This window comes from Poecile atricapillus, chromosome 25 (assembly GCF_030490865.1).
Source record: "Poecile atricapillus isolate bPoeAtr1 chromosome 25, bPoeAtr1.hap1, whole genome shotgun sequence".
NCBI lineage: Eukaryota > Metazoa > Chordata > Aves > Passeriformes > Paridae > Poecile > Poecile atricapillus.
This window is the reverse complement of record NC_081273.1, coordinates 2,207,503-2,228,973: the sequence shown is the minus strand read 5'-3', so window position 1 is coordinate 2,228,973 and position 21,471 is coordinate 2,207,503. Positions and strand designations below refer to the sequence as shown.

The 21,471-nt window shown below is 40.3% G+C and overlaps 1 protein-coding gene across 4 annotated transcripts in view; it reads right to left on the bottom strand.

Annotated features, from left to right (window-relative positions):
• Positions 1 to 996: 996 nt before the first annotated feature.
• The window catches only part of PKNOX2 (PBX/knotted 1 homeobox 2), a 95,868-nt gene continuing 75,393 nt past the window's right edge, over positions 997 to 21,471 (bottom strand). For all 4 annotated transcript variants that reach the window (XM_058856975.1, XM_058856977.1, XM_058856976.1 and 1 more), the window contains 8 exons: positions 19,832 to 20,003; positions 16,459 to 16,647; positions 9,304 to 9,436; positions 8,540 to 8,637; positions 5,896 to 6,015; positions 4,123 to 4,199; positions 3,239 to 3,417; positions 997 to 2,582 (listed from right to left, as the gene is read on the bottom strand). In XM_058856975.1, the coding sequence (XP_058712958.1) occupies positions 2,335 to 2,582; positions 3,239 to 3,417; positions 4,123 to 4,199; positions 5,896 to 6,015; positions 8,540 to 8,637; positions 9,304 to 9,436; positions 16,459 to 16,647; positions 19,832 to 20,003 (1,216 nt within the window). In that variant the 3' untranslated portion in view covers positions 997 to 2,334. The remainder of the gene's footprint in view (positions 2,583 to 3,238; positions 3,418 to 4,122; positions 4,200 to 5,895; positions 6,016 to 8,539; positions 8,638 to 9,303; positions 9,437 to 16,458; positions 16,648 to 19,831; positions 20,004 to 21,471) is intronic.

The window sequence follows — 21,471 nt, the reverse complement described above, 5'->3', positions numbered from 1 at the left end:
CTGCACAGACTTAACTGCAGTGCTCAGGAATATTCTGGGATCTGTAAAAACCACAAATTCTGGCTAAGGAGCTGCTGGGTGCTCAGAGGCAGCTGCAGCTGCCACCATCAGAGGGGCAAAATTCAGATTAAATTCCATTCTCAGGGGTTTTTCCTGTTTTTTTCATTTTTCTGCAGCCCAATTTTCTGCTAAAAATTGTGTAAACATCACCTTTTTTCCCTTATTAAATCAACCCATTATGAAGGAATGGCTCATTATGGGACAGGGGGGCTTCCATCACTTCTGATTTTGGGAGAATTGCTCTGTTTTGGGGTTTGTCACTCATTTTGGGGAAGAGTGCCTAATTTGGGGGCTGTTGTTCATTTTTGGAGAGTGTTGTCCATTTTGGGGTAAATTCAGTCATTTGGGGGGAAGTCACTTATTTTGAGGAGAGTCACTCATTTCCAGAAGGACCAGTTTGGGACATCATCCTCTGGGAACATGTCACTCATTTTGGGGGAGAATTTTTGGAGAATAAAACTCCTTTTGGGGTGAGCAGCCATTTTTTGGAGGGAATCACTCATTTCAGGGAGAGATGAGCCCCTTTTGGGTCATCATTTCATTCTGAGGAGTGATTTTTGGAGACCATCACTCAATATGGGGTGAGCATCACCCATTTTGGGGTTGTCTGTAACATTTTAGGGGAGTTTCTGGAGGGAGAATGACTCATTTTTGAAGAACACAGCTCATTTTGGGGTGTGCACCACTGGTTTGGGGCAAAATCCCATTGGAGCTTGTTTGAGGGGGAAAACTTTCATTTTTGGCAAGCCATCACTTTTGGAAGTATAAATCTAATTTTCTCCACATTACTTAATTACCAATTTAAGTCCATCCACTCATTTTGGGGGTAAATTAGTTTTATGAGGGGAGTTTTGCCCATTTTGGGGGGTTATTCCTGCATTTTGGGTCTTCTCCACTCAAAGGAAGAAGCTGCTAAGAAAATACAGGTGCGACCCCTCATCTTGTAGCACTTTATAATAAATGGCCAGGAATTAATACTAAATTACAATGAATCCTTTATGAAATTACAGATTACATTCACGCCAGATCAGTATCCAAAAATAGGCATTTCTGCCCATTGCATCACTTGTGGTTTTGATCCCAGCTCTTGTTCAGGTTTTTTTTGTCAACTCTTCAAGAGCCAGGAAAAAAAAGGACAATATGGGCAAAAAGCCACCAAGAGAATGAGCCTTCTCCTAGAATCTCACATTTAGAGCAGGAACCTGCAGAAGACAATTCCTTTATTTTTGCCCTGGTTTGCTTTTGCATTTCCTCCCATGCCACATTTTAAGGCGAGTACACCCTTTTGCTAGCATTTCAAATAAAAAAAACCCAAAATACAGGGTTTTTGGCAGCTTCCCTCCCCCACAGGGCTAAAGCTCCACCCTTTTCCCATGTGGAGGGACAATACCAGGGAGAAATTATCTTTTAAGCAATAATACTGAGTTTCCTTCCACCCAGGCGAGTCTTGGGCATCGCCATTCCATTTTGGGTGAAATCTTGCTATTTTTAAGACCAATTTTTCCCCATTTTTAACTAACTCTGTGCCAAAATGCCTTGGAAAAGTTTTACTTTCGGCAGCCTTTGCCCCAACTCTGCGTCCAATCTCGGCCCTTAAGGATGAGAATGGGGTGAGTTGGTTTTCTTTTCAGATTCAGCAGAGGTTTCAGCACATAAATTAAAGGATTTGGAAGAATTTCCTCCCTTTTCCAGAAAGTTGTGTCCAGAGTCACCAAACATCAGGGCCAGAGTTGGGAGGTTTGGGCAATCCCATGAGTCGAGCAGCAAACCCTCCTCGGATATCACAGAATTTGCACTCACTGATTATTTTTCTTCCCCCTCCATGCCAGTATTTATGCCTGTGAATGACCTTTCTGGGGGAAAAATCCAAAAAGCATCAAGTCCTGGGGTTGGTTTGGCTTTTCTTTGCACCAAGAAATCCAAGGGATGGACGCCGTGGCCCACCCGCCACTGCCCATCAGCATCCGAGCGTCACGTGGGGAAAACAACTTCCCCTAAAAATGCTTTTGCTTACCAAAAAATGAAGGGAAAAAGAAAAATAAAACCTGAAATAAAGGATTAATCTGGCCACAATATGTGCCTTGTAAACGTGTGTCCTTCACTTCTGTGCGCTGCCGTGGTGGTCCCCGTGCTCCTGTGGGCAGCCAGGGCCTCTGCCAGCGCCACCAGTTCGCTTTTTTCTCACTAATTTCTTCTTCTTGCCTTTTCTTTTTTGCATTTCAGGGGGAATTTTGTATCTGGTGCTGTCAATGATTTGGGAGGGTGCAGGGGGAGCTATTCCAGTGAGTCACTGTGGTCCAAACCAAGGTCAGCGCCAGGTGCTGCTGGGAGGCCACCAGGCTCTTCCTCCAGCTCTTCCTCCTCTTCCTCCTCCTCCTCCATCTCATCCTCGTCCTCCTCATCCTCCTCCTCTTCCTCGGTGCCATCCAGGGAGTCGTCATGGGCTGCCAGCATCGCCTGCTGCATGGCCATGGTGGCAGTGGCTGATGAGAGGGGTTGGAGGTTGTCCATGCTGAGCGAGCCTGGAATTAAAAGTGCAGAAATAAGGACAGAAATCCAGAAAATACAGAAAGGACAAAAGAACTGCGTAAAACAAGAATAACTCAAGTGAGAAGCTTCACCCACAGGGTGTCCCACCTACCCCAGTCACTCTGCAAGGTCCAGTCCTTAAATTTTTTAGCTAATACATCATTAAATAACAAGAAACCTTAGTTCTGAGCAAGTAGATGCCCAAATTGGCTGGGCAGATCTTCATCTTCATCTTCTCTCAAGTCCTACCTTTCCTTCTCTTCATCTAATCTGGTGAATGTTCATTTCTGCTCCCTTCACCTTCATCTTCTCTCTTCATTTTCCTCATCTATTCTTTGTTCATCATCTCTCTTCATCAGCATCATCTTCTCTATTCTTCACATTTTCATCTTCTCTCTTCCCATTTTGTCTCAATGTGTTTTCTCATCTCCACCTTTCCGTGTCTCCCCTCCCTCCCTCCCTCCCTTCCCCAGCTCCTCAGGAGATGCCCCACAGTGGGTGATCATCACTGGTGGCCAACTGGAAGGCTCTTCTCGCATGGGCCACCTCGTGTGTTTCCCCACAGCTCAATAAAGGGCTCTAGAAATTACCAATTAAGGCCATAATTAGTGCAAGGCACTTCCTGGAAGCCACTGGGGCTTGTCCTTACCATCAGGATTTGTCCCTGAATTTCCCCCCTGCTGCTGCAGGACGCCGGCGGCGATGGAGTTGGGCCAGAACCGCTGCGTGGGCCGGTGCTGGGATTTGATTTTCTTGGCTTTGGGGGCTGGGTCCGGGTTGCTGGCATCGAGCATTGGCTGCAGGATGCGCCTCCGGGCGTTTATGAACCTTCCATGGAAAAAAGAGAACACTGGAGTAAGAGCTCTTACACCAATACCGAGTTAAAACAACATTATAGCAAATCAATGAGTTGAAATATAATAATAATACTTTAAGAAATCAGCTTATGCTTCAAGAAGCTGGGGGATTTTTATTTGCCTGTGGCACATTATAGCTCTGCATTAATTTTTCCTGGATTTGCCAGGAGAGGGCACTGAGACCTTGCAAACCAGCACTGACACTAAACACAACCGAGCTCATCTCCCAGAAATCCCAGACTCACAAAATCAAATTCCTGCTGAGCTGGAAGGACTCACCAGGATCATTGAGTCCAGCTCCCGGTGCTGTGCAGGACACCCCAAAAATCAGCCTTAACCACCCAAGTAACCCCCCCAAAAAGCTTTAAACAGCACCAAAAGAGGGTGAAAAAGGTCCTAAAGCCAGCAAAATGACCCTGTGGGCCACCACGGAAAGGAAGGGAAGGGAAGGGAAGGGAAGGGAAGGGAAGGGAAGGGAAGGGAAGGGAAGGGAAGGGAAGGGAAGGGAAGGGAAGGGAAGGGAAGGGAAGGGAAGGGAAGGGAAGGGAAGGGAAGGGAAGGGAAGGGAAGGGAAGGGAAGGGAAGGGAAGGGAAGGGAAGGGAAGGGAAGGGAAGGGAAGGGAAGGGAAGGGAAGGGAAGGGAAGGGAAGGGAAGGGAAGGGAAGGATCTGCTCACCAGTTGTTGACTTGCAAGAGGGTCAGGTTGGTTTGGGCGGCGATTTGCCTCTTCTCATCCTCTGTGGGGTAGGGGTGCTGGGAAAAGAGAGAGATGGGATAGCAGGATTACATCCCTGCATGCAGGATGTGAAAAATAATGAAAACCTGCTTTTTTTCTTTTTTTCTTTAATATTTTCCCACCCTAAATTTCGTATCTTCTTGCATTTGCTGAATGCAAGATTGAAAGGTGGCACCCAAGAGCATCAAAATTCCCTCAGGTGCACTTAGGGCTTTTCCAAAGTTTTCCATCAAATGCTTTCCTTGAAGGAAAATGTTCTTGGGTTTTTTTTTTAACTCTAGCAATTTTCCAGTGATGGTTGTTGGTAAACATGGGATTTGTGCTTCAAAACCCACAATGTTTATTGTCAGAGGCATCAATAAAACACCCTGAAACATCTGCACTGGAAACCACCAGCACTGAAAGCTCCAGCAACCTCCTGCCAGCTGTGCTGAAATGCTCTTTTCCAACCCCAGAAATGAAATTATTATCAAACCATGCCATGTTTTGGAGCCCCAAGCCAGTGATAATTACCATGGCTTGTTTTTGATCTATTATCCCCCAGAACAGTGTGATTTCCTTGACAAAACCACCCAAAGTCACCACACTCTGGGGACTCACTTCCCACTGGGGCCTCAGTGGTTAAAAAAGGCTTTTTTGGGGGAGAAATATCCTATTTTTGATGTATTATTTCCAATATTATTTCTTCCTGCTGCTGCTCCAGAAATTCCAGTAAAATGATGAGCATTTTTGGTTAAAAACCATATCATCTCTGCCACCAGATGGAGAAGTCTCATGGGGAAACCCAAATTTCTTCTGACCACAAGGACCAGGCTGAGATCAAAGGTCCAACCATCCAGCAGAATAATTTCTCTCAATTCAATTTCAAATCAGTTTTGGTAATCTTGAACCATAAGGTTCTCTTGGCTCCTGGCAGAAAATTGCTTTGCAGTTTCTGGTCTTCCAAATCCTTTCTGTGCCTGCAGATTTGCAGTTGTGCCCTCCAGAAACACAGGAAATGCAGGACACAGCAACATTCTTGTCCTCATTGCAATAAATCCAGAATTTTCCATTAAAAAAATTAAGCTGGGAAGTTCCCAACCTGCTGCTGCTTCATGTCCTGGCTGGTTTTTCCACAAGTTGCCCTTTGGAGCTTTTACCTTCTGCCTTGGGATCTCCCACCACTTGGTCTTCATGGAGAGCCAGGCTTTGAAACCAGTTTCCAAGTGATTTCTTGACTGAATTATGCAGGAAAAAATGTGGGATTTTGGCTTTTTGCCCTTCTCCCAGCCCTGCTGATGAGAGAGAACTCTTCATGCATGAAAATATCCAGTTTGCATCTAAGCTCCCTTGACCTTCCATCTCCAATCCCTCAAAATGGGGTGGTTTTGCAATTCTGAGTTTTGACTGATGGCTGGTGTGCTACAACCCTACCTGTGAGCAGCTCTCACATTCCATCTTGCTAGAAAAGGGTATTTTGGAGCTGTTAACTGCAAAAAAATTCTCAATTATCCATCTTCAAAAAGCCATGGGAGTCCCCTTCTAGATTTGTGTGCCTCTTCTTGCCTTAAGGGAATATTTTTTCCCACCTACAGTGACAACAGTGACAAACCACTCCCAAAACATAAACTTTGCACCTCCAAACACAAATCCAGACAAACCACCAGCTGGATCTGAGGATTTCTGGACTTTTTTGTCCTTTTTTCCTGTCTTGCAGGGTGTTTTGGTGCTCACCATGAGATGCTGGAAGAGCCATGAGCGCATGATGTTGGTGGCGTGTTTGGGCAGGACGCCCCGTTTGTTCTTGGACTTCTTGTCCTCACCATCGAGGAGGGAGGTGAGATCCAGGTTCACCTGTCAGGAGAAAAGGAATTGGTTGAAAGAGGTGATGGGCAACCCAAAAAATGGGCAAAACCAACCCAAAATGCGAGTGGGATGAGTGAGAAAAACCTGGCACTTCTAGGAGCATCCAAAAGCCATTTTCTGCTCCACCAAATCTGCATAAATTCAGATTTTCTCCCAGGATTTGTATCTTTTATCTCAAATTTTCTCTCAGTGTTTTGCAAGGGGTAAAATGGCACAACTGGGGAGTGTGGTGATGATGCCATGAACAATTTCAATGTGTGCTTTAGGAGGAAACCACTTTTACCTGAAAAAATAAAGTAAAAAAAAAAACCCCAAACCTCATAAAAAGATGATTTTCTCAACTGAAAATTAAAAAACCCCTGCCACTCACCAACCCCTTGCAAACCCATGTTCCTCACCCAGCTGATTTCCACCAAAAGGAGGGAGATGCCCATCGAGCCAAAATTTGCTTTTTGCCCCCCAGAAATTAAAAAGAAGCATCTTGCTGCAAGAGAAGTTTTAATGAGGATTCAGGAACTGAACTGAAATCTAAGCACTTGAGTTAAAAAGGGATTTTTTTTTTCCCCAAGTCTTCATCAAAACACTTCTCCTGGATGAATTAAACATCAGGCCAGCAGGTTCCTGTGATTCCCCTGGGCTCCATCTGAATAAATCATGCCAGTGGCACAGGAAGAGCATCCGAAGGTGCTTGTCCAGGCTCTCTCCCTGCCCCAAAATTCCCTCTGCACATGTTTTTCCCACACCCACAGAGGTTTTTCCTGCAAGATTTAAACCTGCAATGGAGAGATATTATAGAAAGAAAATTTTTAAGCATTGCACAGGCAAAAAAAAAAATCTGCCAGGGAGGTGCTGCCTCTTTCCAAAATGCTGTTTATTGATTGTTTTATTGGAGGTTCCTGCAATTAAAATGAAGCATTTCAGAAATAATGGGGGTGAATTTTTGCTGCTTTGCCCCCAGGAAGCAGTGTTACAGAAATTGATGTTTTGGGTTTGTTTTTTTCCAGATTCCTGGGGAATAGGGGTTGGGAAGAGCTCACAGACAAGTTGTGCTAATAAATCCAGTTCTGCTCCAAATCATTGTCTCCCTGCAAGAATGCAGGGATCATTGCATAACTCATTGCAATGTCAGGAAAAAAAGAAGAAAATGAATAAAACCAGAACAAATGGCTGAAAAATATCCCCAAATTCAGAAAGGAAGACCTAAAAATGAGCATTTCCCACAAGTGCCATGATTGCTGTGCTGAACAGGCAATGCCAGTGATCCCAGAGCTGTGAAATACCAGCAATAATATCCTATATCCTATATCCTATATCCTATATCCTATATCCTACATCTTAGATCCTATATCCTATATCCTATATCCTATATCCTATATCCTACATCCTATATCCTATAGCCTATAGCCTATATCCTATATCCCATATCCTATATCCTATAGCCTATCTTATATCCTATCCTATATGTATATATATATTATATATTATAAATTATATATTATTTATTATATATTATATATTATATATTATATATTATATATTATATATTATATATTATATATTATATATTATATATTATATATTATATACTATATACTATATACTATATATTATATAATATATATTATATATTATATAATATATATTATATAATATATATTATATATTATATATATAATAAAATAGAGTATAAAATATGCAATATGTGTATTTATATAATAAAGAATACAGAATAATGCAGAATGTTCTATCACACATTACAAATAACAGATGTTGTTATAAGTTATATATTGCACAAATAATAGATATTAATGTATTATTATTACAATGCATTAAATATATTAAATATGATATAATAAATATATAATAAATATAAAATATAAAATATATAAAACTATATAGATACATATATAAATATATATAAATATATAAAATAAATAATAAATATATAAAATATATAATAAATATATAAATATATAAAAATACATAAATATATAATATATACAAATAATATAATATACAAATAATATAATATAATATAATATAATATAATATAATATAATATAATATAATATAATATAATATAATATAATATAATATAATATAATATAATATAATATAATATAATATAATATAATATAATATAATATAATATAATATAATATAATATAATATAATATAATATAATATAATATTGTGTTGTGTTGTTATGTTATGTTATGTTATGTTATGTTATGTTATGTTATGTTATGTTATGTTATTAATGCTATAATATTATGTATGTTTTTATTATATGTTGTAATATTTTATAACAATAATATAAGCATTGTTATAACTTCTTAGGTCATTGCTATAATTTGTTGATACCCCAAAGGCACCTGGCAGATGGGTTTAATCAACGTTTCTTGCTAATTAAAAATTGAAGATCCTCCAAGGATTGAATTTCTGGAGAAATGGAGGGTTCTGCCTGCTGCAGTGCAGAGTTTGGGCTCAGCTTGGTCTGGGGAGGCCTTACCTGGGCATTGGGGATCTGCAGGGCACCAGGGGTGATGGCTTGGGCGAGCACCTGGCCCTGCGACGTCACCATCGTCACAGGCTGGTACAAGGCTCCACCTACGGCACAAAAACCACAGGTGGGGTTAGGGACTTTTGGATTTGGGTTCTTTTTCCCTTTGAACTGAAGATTGACGAGAGGGAGGCAGTTTTCTCTTGTTCAGTCTCAGTTGTTTATTATTTTCTTATCAGCATTACAGGGTACAAGGAGCTCTGTGCACTATGATAGAAAAGGGGTAAAATGGGTGACAAAGATCTTCTTCAAGGTCTTTTATATGTCCATTTACCCAATTAACAGATGCCAACTTAATTAGTTCTTAGTGACCCAATGACCCAACACCTGTGCGCTGCACTATGTTATTTTCTATCCAATCACTTTCTACTACCCAAAAACCCCTAGGAGAAGAAGATGAAGAAGAAACAAGGACAAGAGACACCACCCTAAATCCTCCATCTTGTCCTCTGCTCCCTAAACTATCTTAAACCCTAAACTTCAACCCATTCACCCAGTGACTCAAGAAACTTTCTAACTCACACACTCACATTTTCAATCTTTTCTACTAAACTCTAACCATTGTCTCCATGGTGCTGTGTGAAACTCGCTGCTTTCCTGGCTGTCAGAGTTAGACATTACAGATAAAATCTTGCATCTCTGACCCCCAACACTGGGGGGAACCAAAACCCCCCAAATTCCCAGCTGGCCACCACCTCCCCTGGGTTTCCTACCTGGCACGGCGGGCGAGCTGCTGCCGGTGCCCATGGCCAGGTTGCCCGGTGGCAGCGTGGCCGCGGGCACCACGATGCCCGGAGCGGGGTTGGACGCCGGTGGCAACGCAGCTGGAGAGCTCTGCAGCATCTCCTGCACAAAAGAAAATATCAAACTTGTGAGTTTCAGCATGGGAGTTTTATTTTTACCCCCTGCAATATTTTATTTTATTTTATTTTATTTTATTTTATTTTATTTTATTTTATTTTATTTTGGTTTATTTTATTTTTGTTTTACTTTTGTTTTATTTTATTTTATTTTATTTTATTTTGTTTTGTTTTGTTTTGTTTTATTTTGTTTTATTTTGTTTTATTTTGTTTTATTTTATTTCATTTTATTTCATTTTATTTCATTTTATTTTATTTTATTTTATTTTATTTTATTTTATTTTATTTTATTTTATTTTATTTTTGTTTTATTTTATTTTATTTTATTTTATTTTATTTTATTTTATTTTGTTTTATTTTATTTTATTTTATTTTATTTTATTTTTGTTTTATTTTATTTTATTTTATTTTATTTTATTTCATTTTATTTTATTTTATTTCATTTCATTTAATTTCATTTTATTTCATTTTATTTCATTTTATTTTATTTTATTTTATTTTAGTTTAGTTTAGTTTAGTTTATTTTAGTTTATTTTAGTTTATTTTAGTTTATTTTTATTTTATTTTAGTTTATTTTAGTTTAGTTTATTTTAGTTTAGTTTTATTTTATTTTATTTTATTTTATTTTATTTTATTTTATTTTATTTTATTTTATTTTATTTTATTTTATTTTATTTTATTTTATTTTATTTTATTTCATTTCATTTCATTTTACTTTATTTTATTTTATTTTATTTTATTTTATTTTATTTTATTTTATTTTATTTTATTTTATTTTGGTGGAATAAGCGCAGAAAATGTGATTTTTCTGTTTGTTGCAGAGAAATAAGGATTTATGCTCTGCAAAGCCCCTGTTTAGCATCTCTCCCAAACCTTTCCTCTGTGCATAAAAAAAATAGAAGGAAAAAAAAAAACCTTTCCTCTTTTCCATAAAAAAAAAAGAAGGAAATAAAAAGATGGTGAGGGACCAAAAAGAATTTCTTTCATCTTTTTCTTTTTAAACATTTCTATTTTTTTTGGTGCTTTGACTGGGACTGGATGATGCAGCCTTTGCTAAAATTCAGGGTGAGCACCACGATTTCCCTTAGAGTAAAATAATGAAGTTAATACTTATATAATCCCATTGATATAATTCCTTGCAGCTTTAAGCTGATTTCTTTCAAAAATGGGCAATTTTTTGAGCCAAAAGCTGTAATTTTACTTTAAGGCCCACCTCTGGAGCAACCACCAAAAGAACTCCAAATGGGATGATTATTTGATTATTTATTTTAATATTTAAATGACTATTTGAGTATTTAATGTGATATTTTGGGAAGGGAGAAGTGCCACAATTGAGGCTAAGGGGGTCAATGTACCCCAAGCTTCCACGTGGGCAGGATTCTGCAAATAAATAACATTGGTAATATTGATAAAATGATCATTTTCAAATAAACCAAAAATAACTGCATCTCTCTAATCACCCAACTGAAATGGATATAAAACTGAACTTATTTTTTTGTCCCTTTCCTAATGACTTTCCCACTCTGCATCACTTCCCTGGTGTCCAGCTGATTCTCGAGTGTTGAACAAAATATCAACAAAGGGGATTTTTTTTCATCTTTTCATTAATTTTTCCTACATTTTGATGCATTTCTTCAAGAATTCTGTTCCTTGGGTTAAGAAAAGAAAACTTCCCTGGATTAGTGATAACATTTCCCATTGATGGGGAGGAAAACCTGAGTTCTGTTCCTTTTTTCCCCTTCTCCCCAGCACATTCATGCGACTTTTTCCCCATCAATCACCACTGCTTTGCCTGTGCCATCATTCTCACTAAATTTAATGTTTTCTCTATTAAAACCCCTTTATTGCACTTTCCCCTCCTGTGGCACCAACTCCAAAATGTTGGGTCCAATATCTGCCACAAGTTAATTTTGTTCTTTTTCTTATCTGGAAATTTTGCTGCAATTACTGTGAATTTTTCATTCACTTCCCAGACATTCCTTTCCATAGCTGAATTAATTTCAAAAATGCAAATATGACTGTAAAATACTTGTACTTTTTTTAGTATTCCTTCCCCACCTCCAGTCTTCTGGGGGATGTAGTTTTCAGTTTGAGAAATGAGTATTTCTCAGGATATAGAGAGCAAAAATCAGTCTCTTCTGCACATTCTTGGATTTAGCCCTGGCAAATGATAAACAGTGTGGAAATATTCATTAAAAAAACCAAATGTGGTCCAGGAGAACACCAAAAAGCACCCAGATATGGCCAGGTGCAACCAGAAGTTTGGATCAGCTTGGAGACCTCTCAATTTCCTCCCCTACCTTGGTTTTTCCATGATTATTCCTAAGGAAGGGCATCCAGAACATCATTTTTGGGAGTGCATTGGGAAGAAGCAATTTGGAATATCAGAAAATGGGAACAGAAAGCTGTTTTTTCCAGATTCAGTGGTCAAAGCCATTTCCAACAGTATTTTGTGATGAAAAAAATTGCCTTTGTTTTTGTGGGGTAGAGGAAAACTCTCCCAAAACACCAATACTGGTGTCCAAAAAGGCAGAATATTGGTAGCTATTGGAAAGAGCTTTTTTTTTAATTTAAAGGAATTAATTTAAAGGAATTAATGATCCTCCTGCAACAGAATTGTGAAACCAAAGTGACCCAATGGAAGTGGAGGCTCCACCTTCAAATAAATATAGATATCTCCAAGAAGATTTAAAAATATATATTTTGCATACCAATTGCCTCAGACTGCAAATGTCAACCAAATGCTGTTAGGCTTGGCAGTTCTTCTGCAGTGGAAAATATTTTATACATTTTATATTTTATATTTTGAGACTCAAGGAAGTTCATAGAATCCCAGAATGGTTTGGGTTGGAAGGAAGCTCTTCTTGCTCCACCCTCTGCCACTTTCCATGATCCCAGGATGCTCCAAGCCCTGTCCAGCCTGGCCTTGGACACTTCCAGGGATCCAGGGGCAGCCCCAGCTGCTCTGGGCACCCTGTGCCAGGGCCTGCCCACCCTAAAGCTGAAATGTTTTTGGCAATTTTGAAATCTGAGCGTGAAAAAAAATGCATCACTAGGTGTCTCTGCAGACCCACATCTCAGCACTGATCAACAGCAAAACATTTCTCTGAATTAAAAGTCACTTCAATGAAGAAAAGATCTGGGACATGACACAAAAAAACCTTTCTTACAATAAGGAAAATGTCCAAGTGGCAAATTGTAAGAAAGTGCTAAAATTCACAGCAGTTACTTGAGCTGCTGTTCTTCCCTTGTGCTTTATGACACAAACATTGATTTTTGGGTGGTACACAATGTGTACAAAATGTCTGTCTCATCCTAACTCTGAAAATTATTTGTGCTGGAGGAAATTTGGATTAGATGTAGAAAAAAAAAGAAATCCATGGGTTTGCCAAGAAGGAGGTGGCCAAACTCAAATCCATGTCAGATAATTCATAACGATGTGTCCATAATTTTTTAAACATGTCCTGTGGTAAAAAACTTAGCCAAAAATTGAAATGTGAATGGATGTGAATGGATGGGTGGATGGAGACAAGAAAAAAATTGGCTTTAAATAAAGAGAAATCCAGGGTTGATCACGGGGCAAACTTGGATAAATGAAGATCTGAAGATCACTGAGTTCCACCAGCAGTTTGTGTCCCTGCCCATGGCAGAGTGCTGGAACAAAATGGGATTTAAGGTCCCTTCCAACCACACCATTCTGTGATTGTGGAGAAGTAATCTAAGAAGAAATGCTGTCCTGAAAATGCCCATTCAAACATTGCCAATCTGAAAGGAGAGCTGAAAAATACAAAATTTGATTCCATTTAAATGTCCCTGGCAGCGCTGTGGCTCCCAATTGGTTTTGCAACTGTTTTTTTCTTGCAAGTGGAGAACAATGAGGAGACCTTTGATGTCGAAGGAAAGTTAAAGTTAAGCATTGATTTAAATTGGTTTCTTCCCTCTGAATGAAAGAAGGACTTCCCCTCTCCCATCCTGGTCAGAAAAAGCTAAAAAAATACTCATTAAATAAAGGGAGGGGGATAAAAAGAACCCAGTGAGGACTTGAGGTAGAGGAATGAAGCCACTTGAAAAGCAACCAACAAAAATAGAAAAGGAATTGCTTGGTGGACTTGCAGGACAAAGAGTCAACAACTCAATCACCAGACAAAGCAAAGCACAAAATGAGGAAGAAATGGAGTAAAGAGGACACAAAAATCTTTGTAAGGTAATGAAAGTTCAGGGAAGACTCATCAAATCAAACCCAACACTCGTCAGCCAAACTTGGGCAACACCAGGAATCATCTCTGGACCTGCTGAGATCTCAGCAACAGCCAAAACACCTTATCTGAGTGTTCCCTCATCTTCCCATCATCTCAGGCATTTTGCATCTCCAAAAATTCGTGCATTTTCCATCTTAGAAAGCAGAAATAAGAGCAGGTGAAGGATCATCCTTTTTGGAGACACCAGGGAAATCCAACAGATTGTCCTGTGAGGATATTTTGACAGGTCCCAACATTGTTTTCCCAGTTTTGGTTGATATCCTTGTAATTGTGTGTCCATAATTTTTTAAACATGTCCTTTGGTAAAAAACTTAGCCAAAAACTGAAATATTTCACTTCCATTACAAACTTGGTGTATCTCCTCACAAAATTATTGGTGCTCCTACCAAACCCAAGGAAAAGCTATTTGCTGAGAAACCTCCTTCACTGTTATTAATTGATACTGATTGATACTGATTGATACTAATTGATACTGATTGATACTGATTACATTTCATTATTTAGATTTTTTTGAAATCCTAAATCAATGGCCCATTTGCTCTTGCACCTCCCCTCAGAATGAAACCAACAGGCCAATAATTAGACAAATCATCCCACTTGCCATTTTTTAAACAGCAATCCCATGATTTTTCAGCTCTCTGGAGCCTCTAAAATTCAGCTGATGGATACAGAGTATTTCCAGCCTTTTTTAATCATGCAAAATTGTGTATACTCAATGAGTTGGAGCACTCAAGCACTTGACAGGGTGTAGTTGGACACAGAAAATATTGTATTTGTCACTGCTCTGGCACCCTCATCCCATGGCCAGGTGAGGTGGTGGCTCTCTCGTGGTCCATCACCGTGAATATTTCACTCCACCTGCTGAAAATCCCTCAGTGCTGGGCCAACATTTCCCCTCCAGTTGGGTCTTTCCTGGGTGTGTTCCCATTTATTTCACAACTGCCTTCAAATCCTCGGTTGAATTCCTCAACTTTCAAGTCTGGCCCAGAAGGGAAATGTCAGCAGCTCTGGGTTTCCAGGAATCAGAAGCCCTTGGTACCTCTCCATGGGCCTGATTATTTCCCAAAGACTTGTGCTAATTTTCTGATATGATCCCCACCTCTTTGTGAGACACTAAATCCTCATTACTTTTCCTGACCGATGCATTCTAATTAGATCAACACTTAAAAAAAAAAAAAAAAAAAAGAAGGAAGGAGGGGGGGGAAAAAAAAAAAATTCACAATAGCCACAGGACGGCTTTCCATCTCATTAACTCCCTCACTTATTATTTTCATGAAAATTACTGATAAAAAACGTGCATCTCCATTTGCTGGGACCGGGAGCTTTGTCGGCTCATATCTAACATCTCTCTCATCACCCGGGATGTGAGCTGTTGCCATGGCAATGCACAATAATAGAAACTAATAAATTACAAACGAGATGCTCGTTGAGCAATTATTGTTCTCTTTTATGCAAGTGTCTTGCTAATTTTGATCATAAGGAATGCTTCCATAAAGCAGCGAAGGGATAATAAGTCTATTTCTAGAGATTATTAGAATATAGAGTGAGGATGGGGTTTCTTAGATCAATGATTAAGTGGTTTGGTGCTTTCAGGGAACCCAAATAAGAAACAGAAGTTTTCTGGGGGGTTTTTTTTCCTCATCATGTTGGGAGTTTGAACTCTGCAGCACCCAGAGCTGAGCTCCTAAAAATGATATTTTTTTCCTTTCCACCACTTTAAAAATGCCCCAAGCCCTAAGCCCTAAGAAGACCCCACCACTTTCCTTATTTTTAGGGAGAGCCCCAGGAACTGCCTGGGTTATTTTGGATTCCCAGCAGTTATTTCTGTGCAACCCTAAATTCCATTTTTCTACCCCAAAAATCAAGTGTCCAAGAGAAAGAAATCCTCTAGGGGAACACAATATAGCACCAAGTTTTTTTGGATGCAACCAGCCAAGATTTATTCCCTTCACTGCAGAGCACATGAAAACCCCAAACCATGGGAAACTTCTTTTCTGAAATAGAATTTCAGTCCCTTATTTTTCCCCCAAAGCCACCAAGGTTCAGCTTCAGCTGATATTTCTGCAGTTCTCAGGCATTTCCTTGTACTCTTCCACTACGCTTGAGGCACCAAATGTCTTCTTCTCCCAGCTAAAATCCAAATTATACAAAAGAAGAAGTCAAGGGAATGTTGGTCATGCTGGGGAGAACTGCAAGATCTGCTGAGACACAAAAAGGAGCAGTGAAGCCAAAAAGGGTTATCTGAGACCCAAAAATCCCTTGAGCTGCCTTGAGACAAAAAGTGAAAGAGAAGCAATGAAGAAAATCCTGATTTTTTGTTCTTCCTGCCAATAAACAGCATTTTTTTCATTAAAAAATGCAAGTTTCTAGTTTATATTATTAAATGTGAAGACTCCCTTGCTCACATTTAATTGCTGCAACATTAAAGTTCAGGAATCCTTCATTCTTTCTCTTGCAGAGCCACAAACATTGAGGTTGTAGCTCTGCCAACCCATGAAAAAAAAAAAAAAGACATAAAAAAATTTAAAATAAAGAAAAAAAAGTCACCACAACATCATTTATTGCACTCTAGGAACAAGATGCAGGATACGCAGGAATATTTTTTTTTTCTTTAAATTGTTGGGAATGAACTCTGACAACTTTTCAGGAGGCCACAACTTGTAGAGCAAGCGTGAAACCTCGTTGGCCCAACTCCTTTTGTTGGCCAAAGTGCAACAATGGTTATTAGAGAGGAATTTGAAGGCATTACCTGGGGGTGGAGGCTGATGGAGGAGGGGTTGGGGGAGTAGGGCCCCCCCAGGTCGTTCCTGAGTAGGTTGTCACTGTGCATCTTGGTTTTGAGGCAGGTGATGTAACGGTTGCAAAAGTCCTTGCACAACTCATTGACCTTCTCCAGCTCCAAGAGGTGGATGCGCAGCACCTGGATTGCCTTCACCATCTACACAAAGGGCACAAAGTTCAAAATCAATATTCTCCTCCAAAATCAAATGTAGAACAAATCTCTTACAGCAGAATGAAATTAATTTCCTTTCCCAACACACAAAAAAAATGAATATTCTTGCCCCAAAACCCATCCCAGAGCCCATCCCTCTGCATATCTGCATTTTATTTCTCCTTGCCTGAGATCCAAGAGGAAATAATTCACCAAATTCACCACTGCCTTCATGGGAATTGCTCCCCACGCCCCCAAAAAAAAAGTGCAAGCCAAACCCCTCGTTGTTGAGAAGTGTTTGGTTATTCTCTGGAGGCCACTTCTTCTAACAAGATTACGGGGCTGCAACTCAGCCGTGAGCTGTTGCTGGTGCAAAGCCTGGGCCTCATTAAAACGTACCCCATAAACCTTCAAAAATTTACACATAAAACATTCCTCTCACCGAGCTGAAACCTTAAGTTTTACAGCCGCTGTTTGAAATCTTGCATAATATATAAAATTTCAGCTATTCACTCCGGGGCAATAAATCCGGTTTTATGTAACAAAGCGTCTTTGCATTTCAAAGAGTGTTTTTAACTTGCAAATTTTAGTGGTCATCTTTACAAACTGCAAGTTGCCATGGTTGGGAAACATCCTGAAAAATCCAGGGCCAAACTCCAGCGGCAGCTCCACGACGGAGAAAGTGAATTTTTGGTGGGTAAATAACAGGGATGATGGGTTGAAAAATGGCTGGAGAAAAAAAATCTTTTATTTAGCCTTTTTTTTTTTCTTCTTTCTTTTTTTTTTTCCTGGATTTTTTTTCCCCTTCCTCCACAGCTGACACAGGCAAAGCACAAGGTGGAGGTGTCGTACCCAGGATTTCCACATCTTCCCAGGGCTCACCGGCCATGAAAGTCAATATTCAAGGGCAAAGGCAAGAAGACCTGACACATATATGTAAAAAAATAAATCTCTCAATTATCTCAGCTCATTTGCTTAGGGTCTCATTTTATGTCCCTGCTCCGCTGCGTCGTATATCTGTCCGGATAAAGAGTTACAGTCCGATGGCGTACGTGCGCGGGGTTGTAAAAAATACAGATGCTGAATTAATTGACTGTGTGGCACTCGGCAGCTGATTGAGTTGATAATGGTGAGATCTGACCTTTTTCTAATTTCTAATTATGTGCATCTTGGCAGCGAGGAATACATGACTCTTATTCTAATGATAGCTAATGCCACTGGCCTTTTCAGCCCTGCTGTGCCATCGCCAATTCCTGGCAAGTGGGCGGCGTTAAAAAAATAAAAGAAGAAGCAACACCAAAAAAATAATAACAAAAGTTAACAACAAAAAAAAAAAACAACAACAAAAAATAAAGGACAATGTAAATAAGGGAAAAGTGTCAGCTCAAGAGCAGGTTGAAATGTTGTGTTTTGAGCATTGCAAGACTTTTTAAACACAAAATTTCTTTCAACTAGTGCCTCCCACCAACAGGAATGTGCTTCTCCAGCATCATATCAACCATCTCCTCTACCTTGATGCAGGTTACTGAGGTGAATGGCTCCTCCTTTTTCAGAGGAGTTCTGGACATTGGATAGAAAATATTGATCCAGCTATGTACTAGAACTAGAAAAAAAACCCCAAATTGAGATACAGATATACAGAATGGCACAGCAACACATACAGAAAAATATGACTATTAATATATCATGTGCTGCAAGTTCATCCATGGGATCAATCCAACTGCTCATGGCCAAATTTCACCTTGGCAGCAAGAGAATATGCCTAAAAACCATGATTGCTGTGTAGTGGGTTTTTATTTTTAAGAAACCACAAAAACCCTTGAAAATAGCCAGTGTGAATACCTTTCCTGCACTGTTTGCTGGTGATGTTTCATCCTGATAGGCACAGAAATGTTTTCCTTTCCCAAAATTTTAGATTTCTTTTTCTTCACCTGGCTCTTTCTCTCCTCCTGCTAGACCATTGCACCCATATTTATGCAATTTAATGCAACTGGGGTTTGTTGGTGCACCTCAGCATTCGCTCAATCCAAAAACTGAAATAATCCAAAACATCAGTTGGATTGTTGGGTTTTTGCTTTTTATTTTTTTGATTGCTTGTCCCAGAGCAATTTCTGTTCTTGACTGCAAGTTATTGCAAAAAGGGCTTTGCCTGCAAATTTTTTGGAGGGTGTTCTGCAGACTCTTGGTTTAGGGATGTTAAAAAACTCCTTCACACAACGTGTGAGCTTTTACTTCATCTTGAAATCCTTTCTTACTTTTTTTTAAAAAAACAGTAGTTCCTGCACCTAGACAAGATTTGCTAGTTCTTCCCTTTGTGATACATTCAAAATCGTCTCCTTGATACCTGTAATACTTAAAATAAATAATAATAATAAAAAGTAGCCTGTGAATTGCCTGATTTTGCTTCTTTTCTGGGATGGAAATCCCTCTGTTACATGTCCCATGGGACACACAGCCCCCCAGGGAAGGTGTTTTGCTGTTTGCATGATGAGAAGTGCGCAGAATTCCTCTTCAGACCTTGAAAATTTGCTTGTGGAGCATCAGGATGGTGCCATGAACTTGTCTAACCTGGATGTTTGCCATGGAGACCACGTTTGGATGCTTTCTGGACAAAATAACAGGATTTGGGGATATTTCCTGAGGTCATCACCTTGAGAGAAATCCCAAGCAGAGTCTTGTGAGACCCCTTTCAGCAGCAATGGATGGAGCAGGAAGTTTGAGTTGATGTGGCATGAAATCCACCAAAAACAGACCAAGTGTTCCAAACTGTTGATATCCATCACCCTATGGAAAATGTTTTCATTTCACTCTGCTTCTAGGACCTGAGCTGGCCAGGACACTGCAAACCAGATGGTGCCAGATGAGAGAGCTGACACGAGAGCGCACGTGGCATGAGGAGCAGTAATTCCTCCAAGTTTTGGGGCACAAACCAGCCAGCCATCTCAGCTGCTTTCAGGAACCTCCTTGACCCCATGAAGGCTGTGTGGGACAATAAGCCAAAAGGGGCCAGAGGGGTTGTTCTTACAGGGGATCTTCTGGAGATGGTCCTGGAGAAGGTCTCACAAGTGTGGAAAACCACAGACCAACACCACAGAGCCCAAGGACATGGTGGTAGATCTTCATTTGTTCCTCACCCCCTACCTTGTCAACACCCCCCAAAAATCATCTGCCAAGCCCCAGCTGCCTATACCAGGTTGTCCAGCTCGGGGTCGTCGCTGAAGAAGGGCTTGTGTTCCTGCTCCTGCTGGTGGACAAAGTTCTCAATGTCGACATCAAAGCTGGCCGAGGTGATGCACTCAGAGCCCTGCGTCGCCTGCTCACATTTCTCAAAGAGCAACGTCAGCAGTGGGAACAGCGGGTGCCTGCAGAGGACAAAGGAGACCACCCATAACGCCCACTGTTTTAGGTGCCATGTGCCTCTTCACCCCACATCAGTTATCCATCCATCCATCCATCCATCCATCATCCATCCATCCATCCATCCATCCATCCATCCATCCATCCATCCATCATCCATCCATCCATCCATCATCCATCCATCCATCATCCATCCATCATCCATCCATCATCCATCCATCCATCCATCCATCATCCATCCATCCATCCATCCATCCATCCATCATCCATCCATCCATCCATCCATCCATCATCCATCCATCCATCCATCCATCCATCATCCATCATCCATCCATCTTCCATCCATCCATCATCCATCCATCCATCCATCCATCCATCCATCCATCATCCATCATCCATCATCCATCCATCCATCCATCCATCATCCATCCATCCATCCATCCATCCATCCATCCATCATCCATCATCCATCCATCTTCCATCCATCCATCATCCATCCATCCATCCATCATCCATCCATCCATCATCCATCCATCCATCCATCATCCATCATCCATCCATCATCCATCCATCATCCATCCATCCATCATCCATCCATCCATAATCCATCCATCATCCATCCATCCATCCATCCATCATCCATCATCCATCCATCCATCCATCCATCCATCCATCATCCATCCATCATCCATCCATCCATCATCCATCCATCCATCCATCCATCCATCCATCCATCCATCCATCCATCATCCATCCATCATCCATCCATCCATCATCCATCCATCATCCATCCATCATCCATCATCCATCATCCATCCATCATCCATCCATCCATCCATCCATCCATCCATCCATCCATCCATCATCCATCATCCATCATCCATCCATCTTCCATCCATCCATCATCCATCCATCCATCCATCCATCCATCCATCCATCATCCATCATCCATCATCCATCCATCATCCATCCATCCATCCATCCATCCATCCATCATCCATCATCCATCATCCATCCATCATCCATCCATCCATCCATCCATCCATCCATCCATCATCCATCCATCCATCATCCATCCATCCATCCATCCATCCATCCATCTTCCATCCATCCATCATCCATCCATCCATCCATCATCCATCCATCCATCATCCATCCATCCATCCATCATCCATCATCCATCCATCATCCATCCATCATCCATCCATCCATCATCCATCCATCCATAATCCATCCATCATCCATCCATCCATCCATCCATCATCCATCATCCATCCATCATCCATCCATCATCCATCCATCATCCATCCATCATCCATCATCCATCATCCATCATCCATCATCCATCCATCATCCATCCATCCATCCATCCATCATCCATCATCCATCATCCATCCATCCATCATCCATCCATCATCCATCCATCCATCATCCATCCATCCATCCATCATCCATCCATCCATCCATCCATCA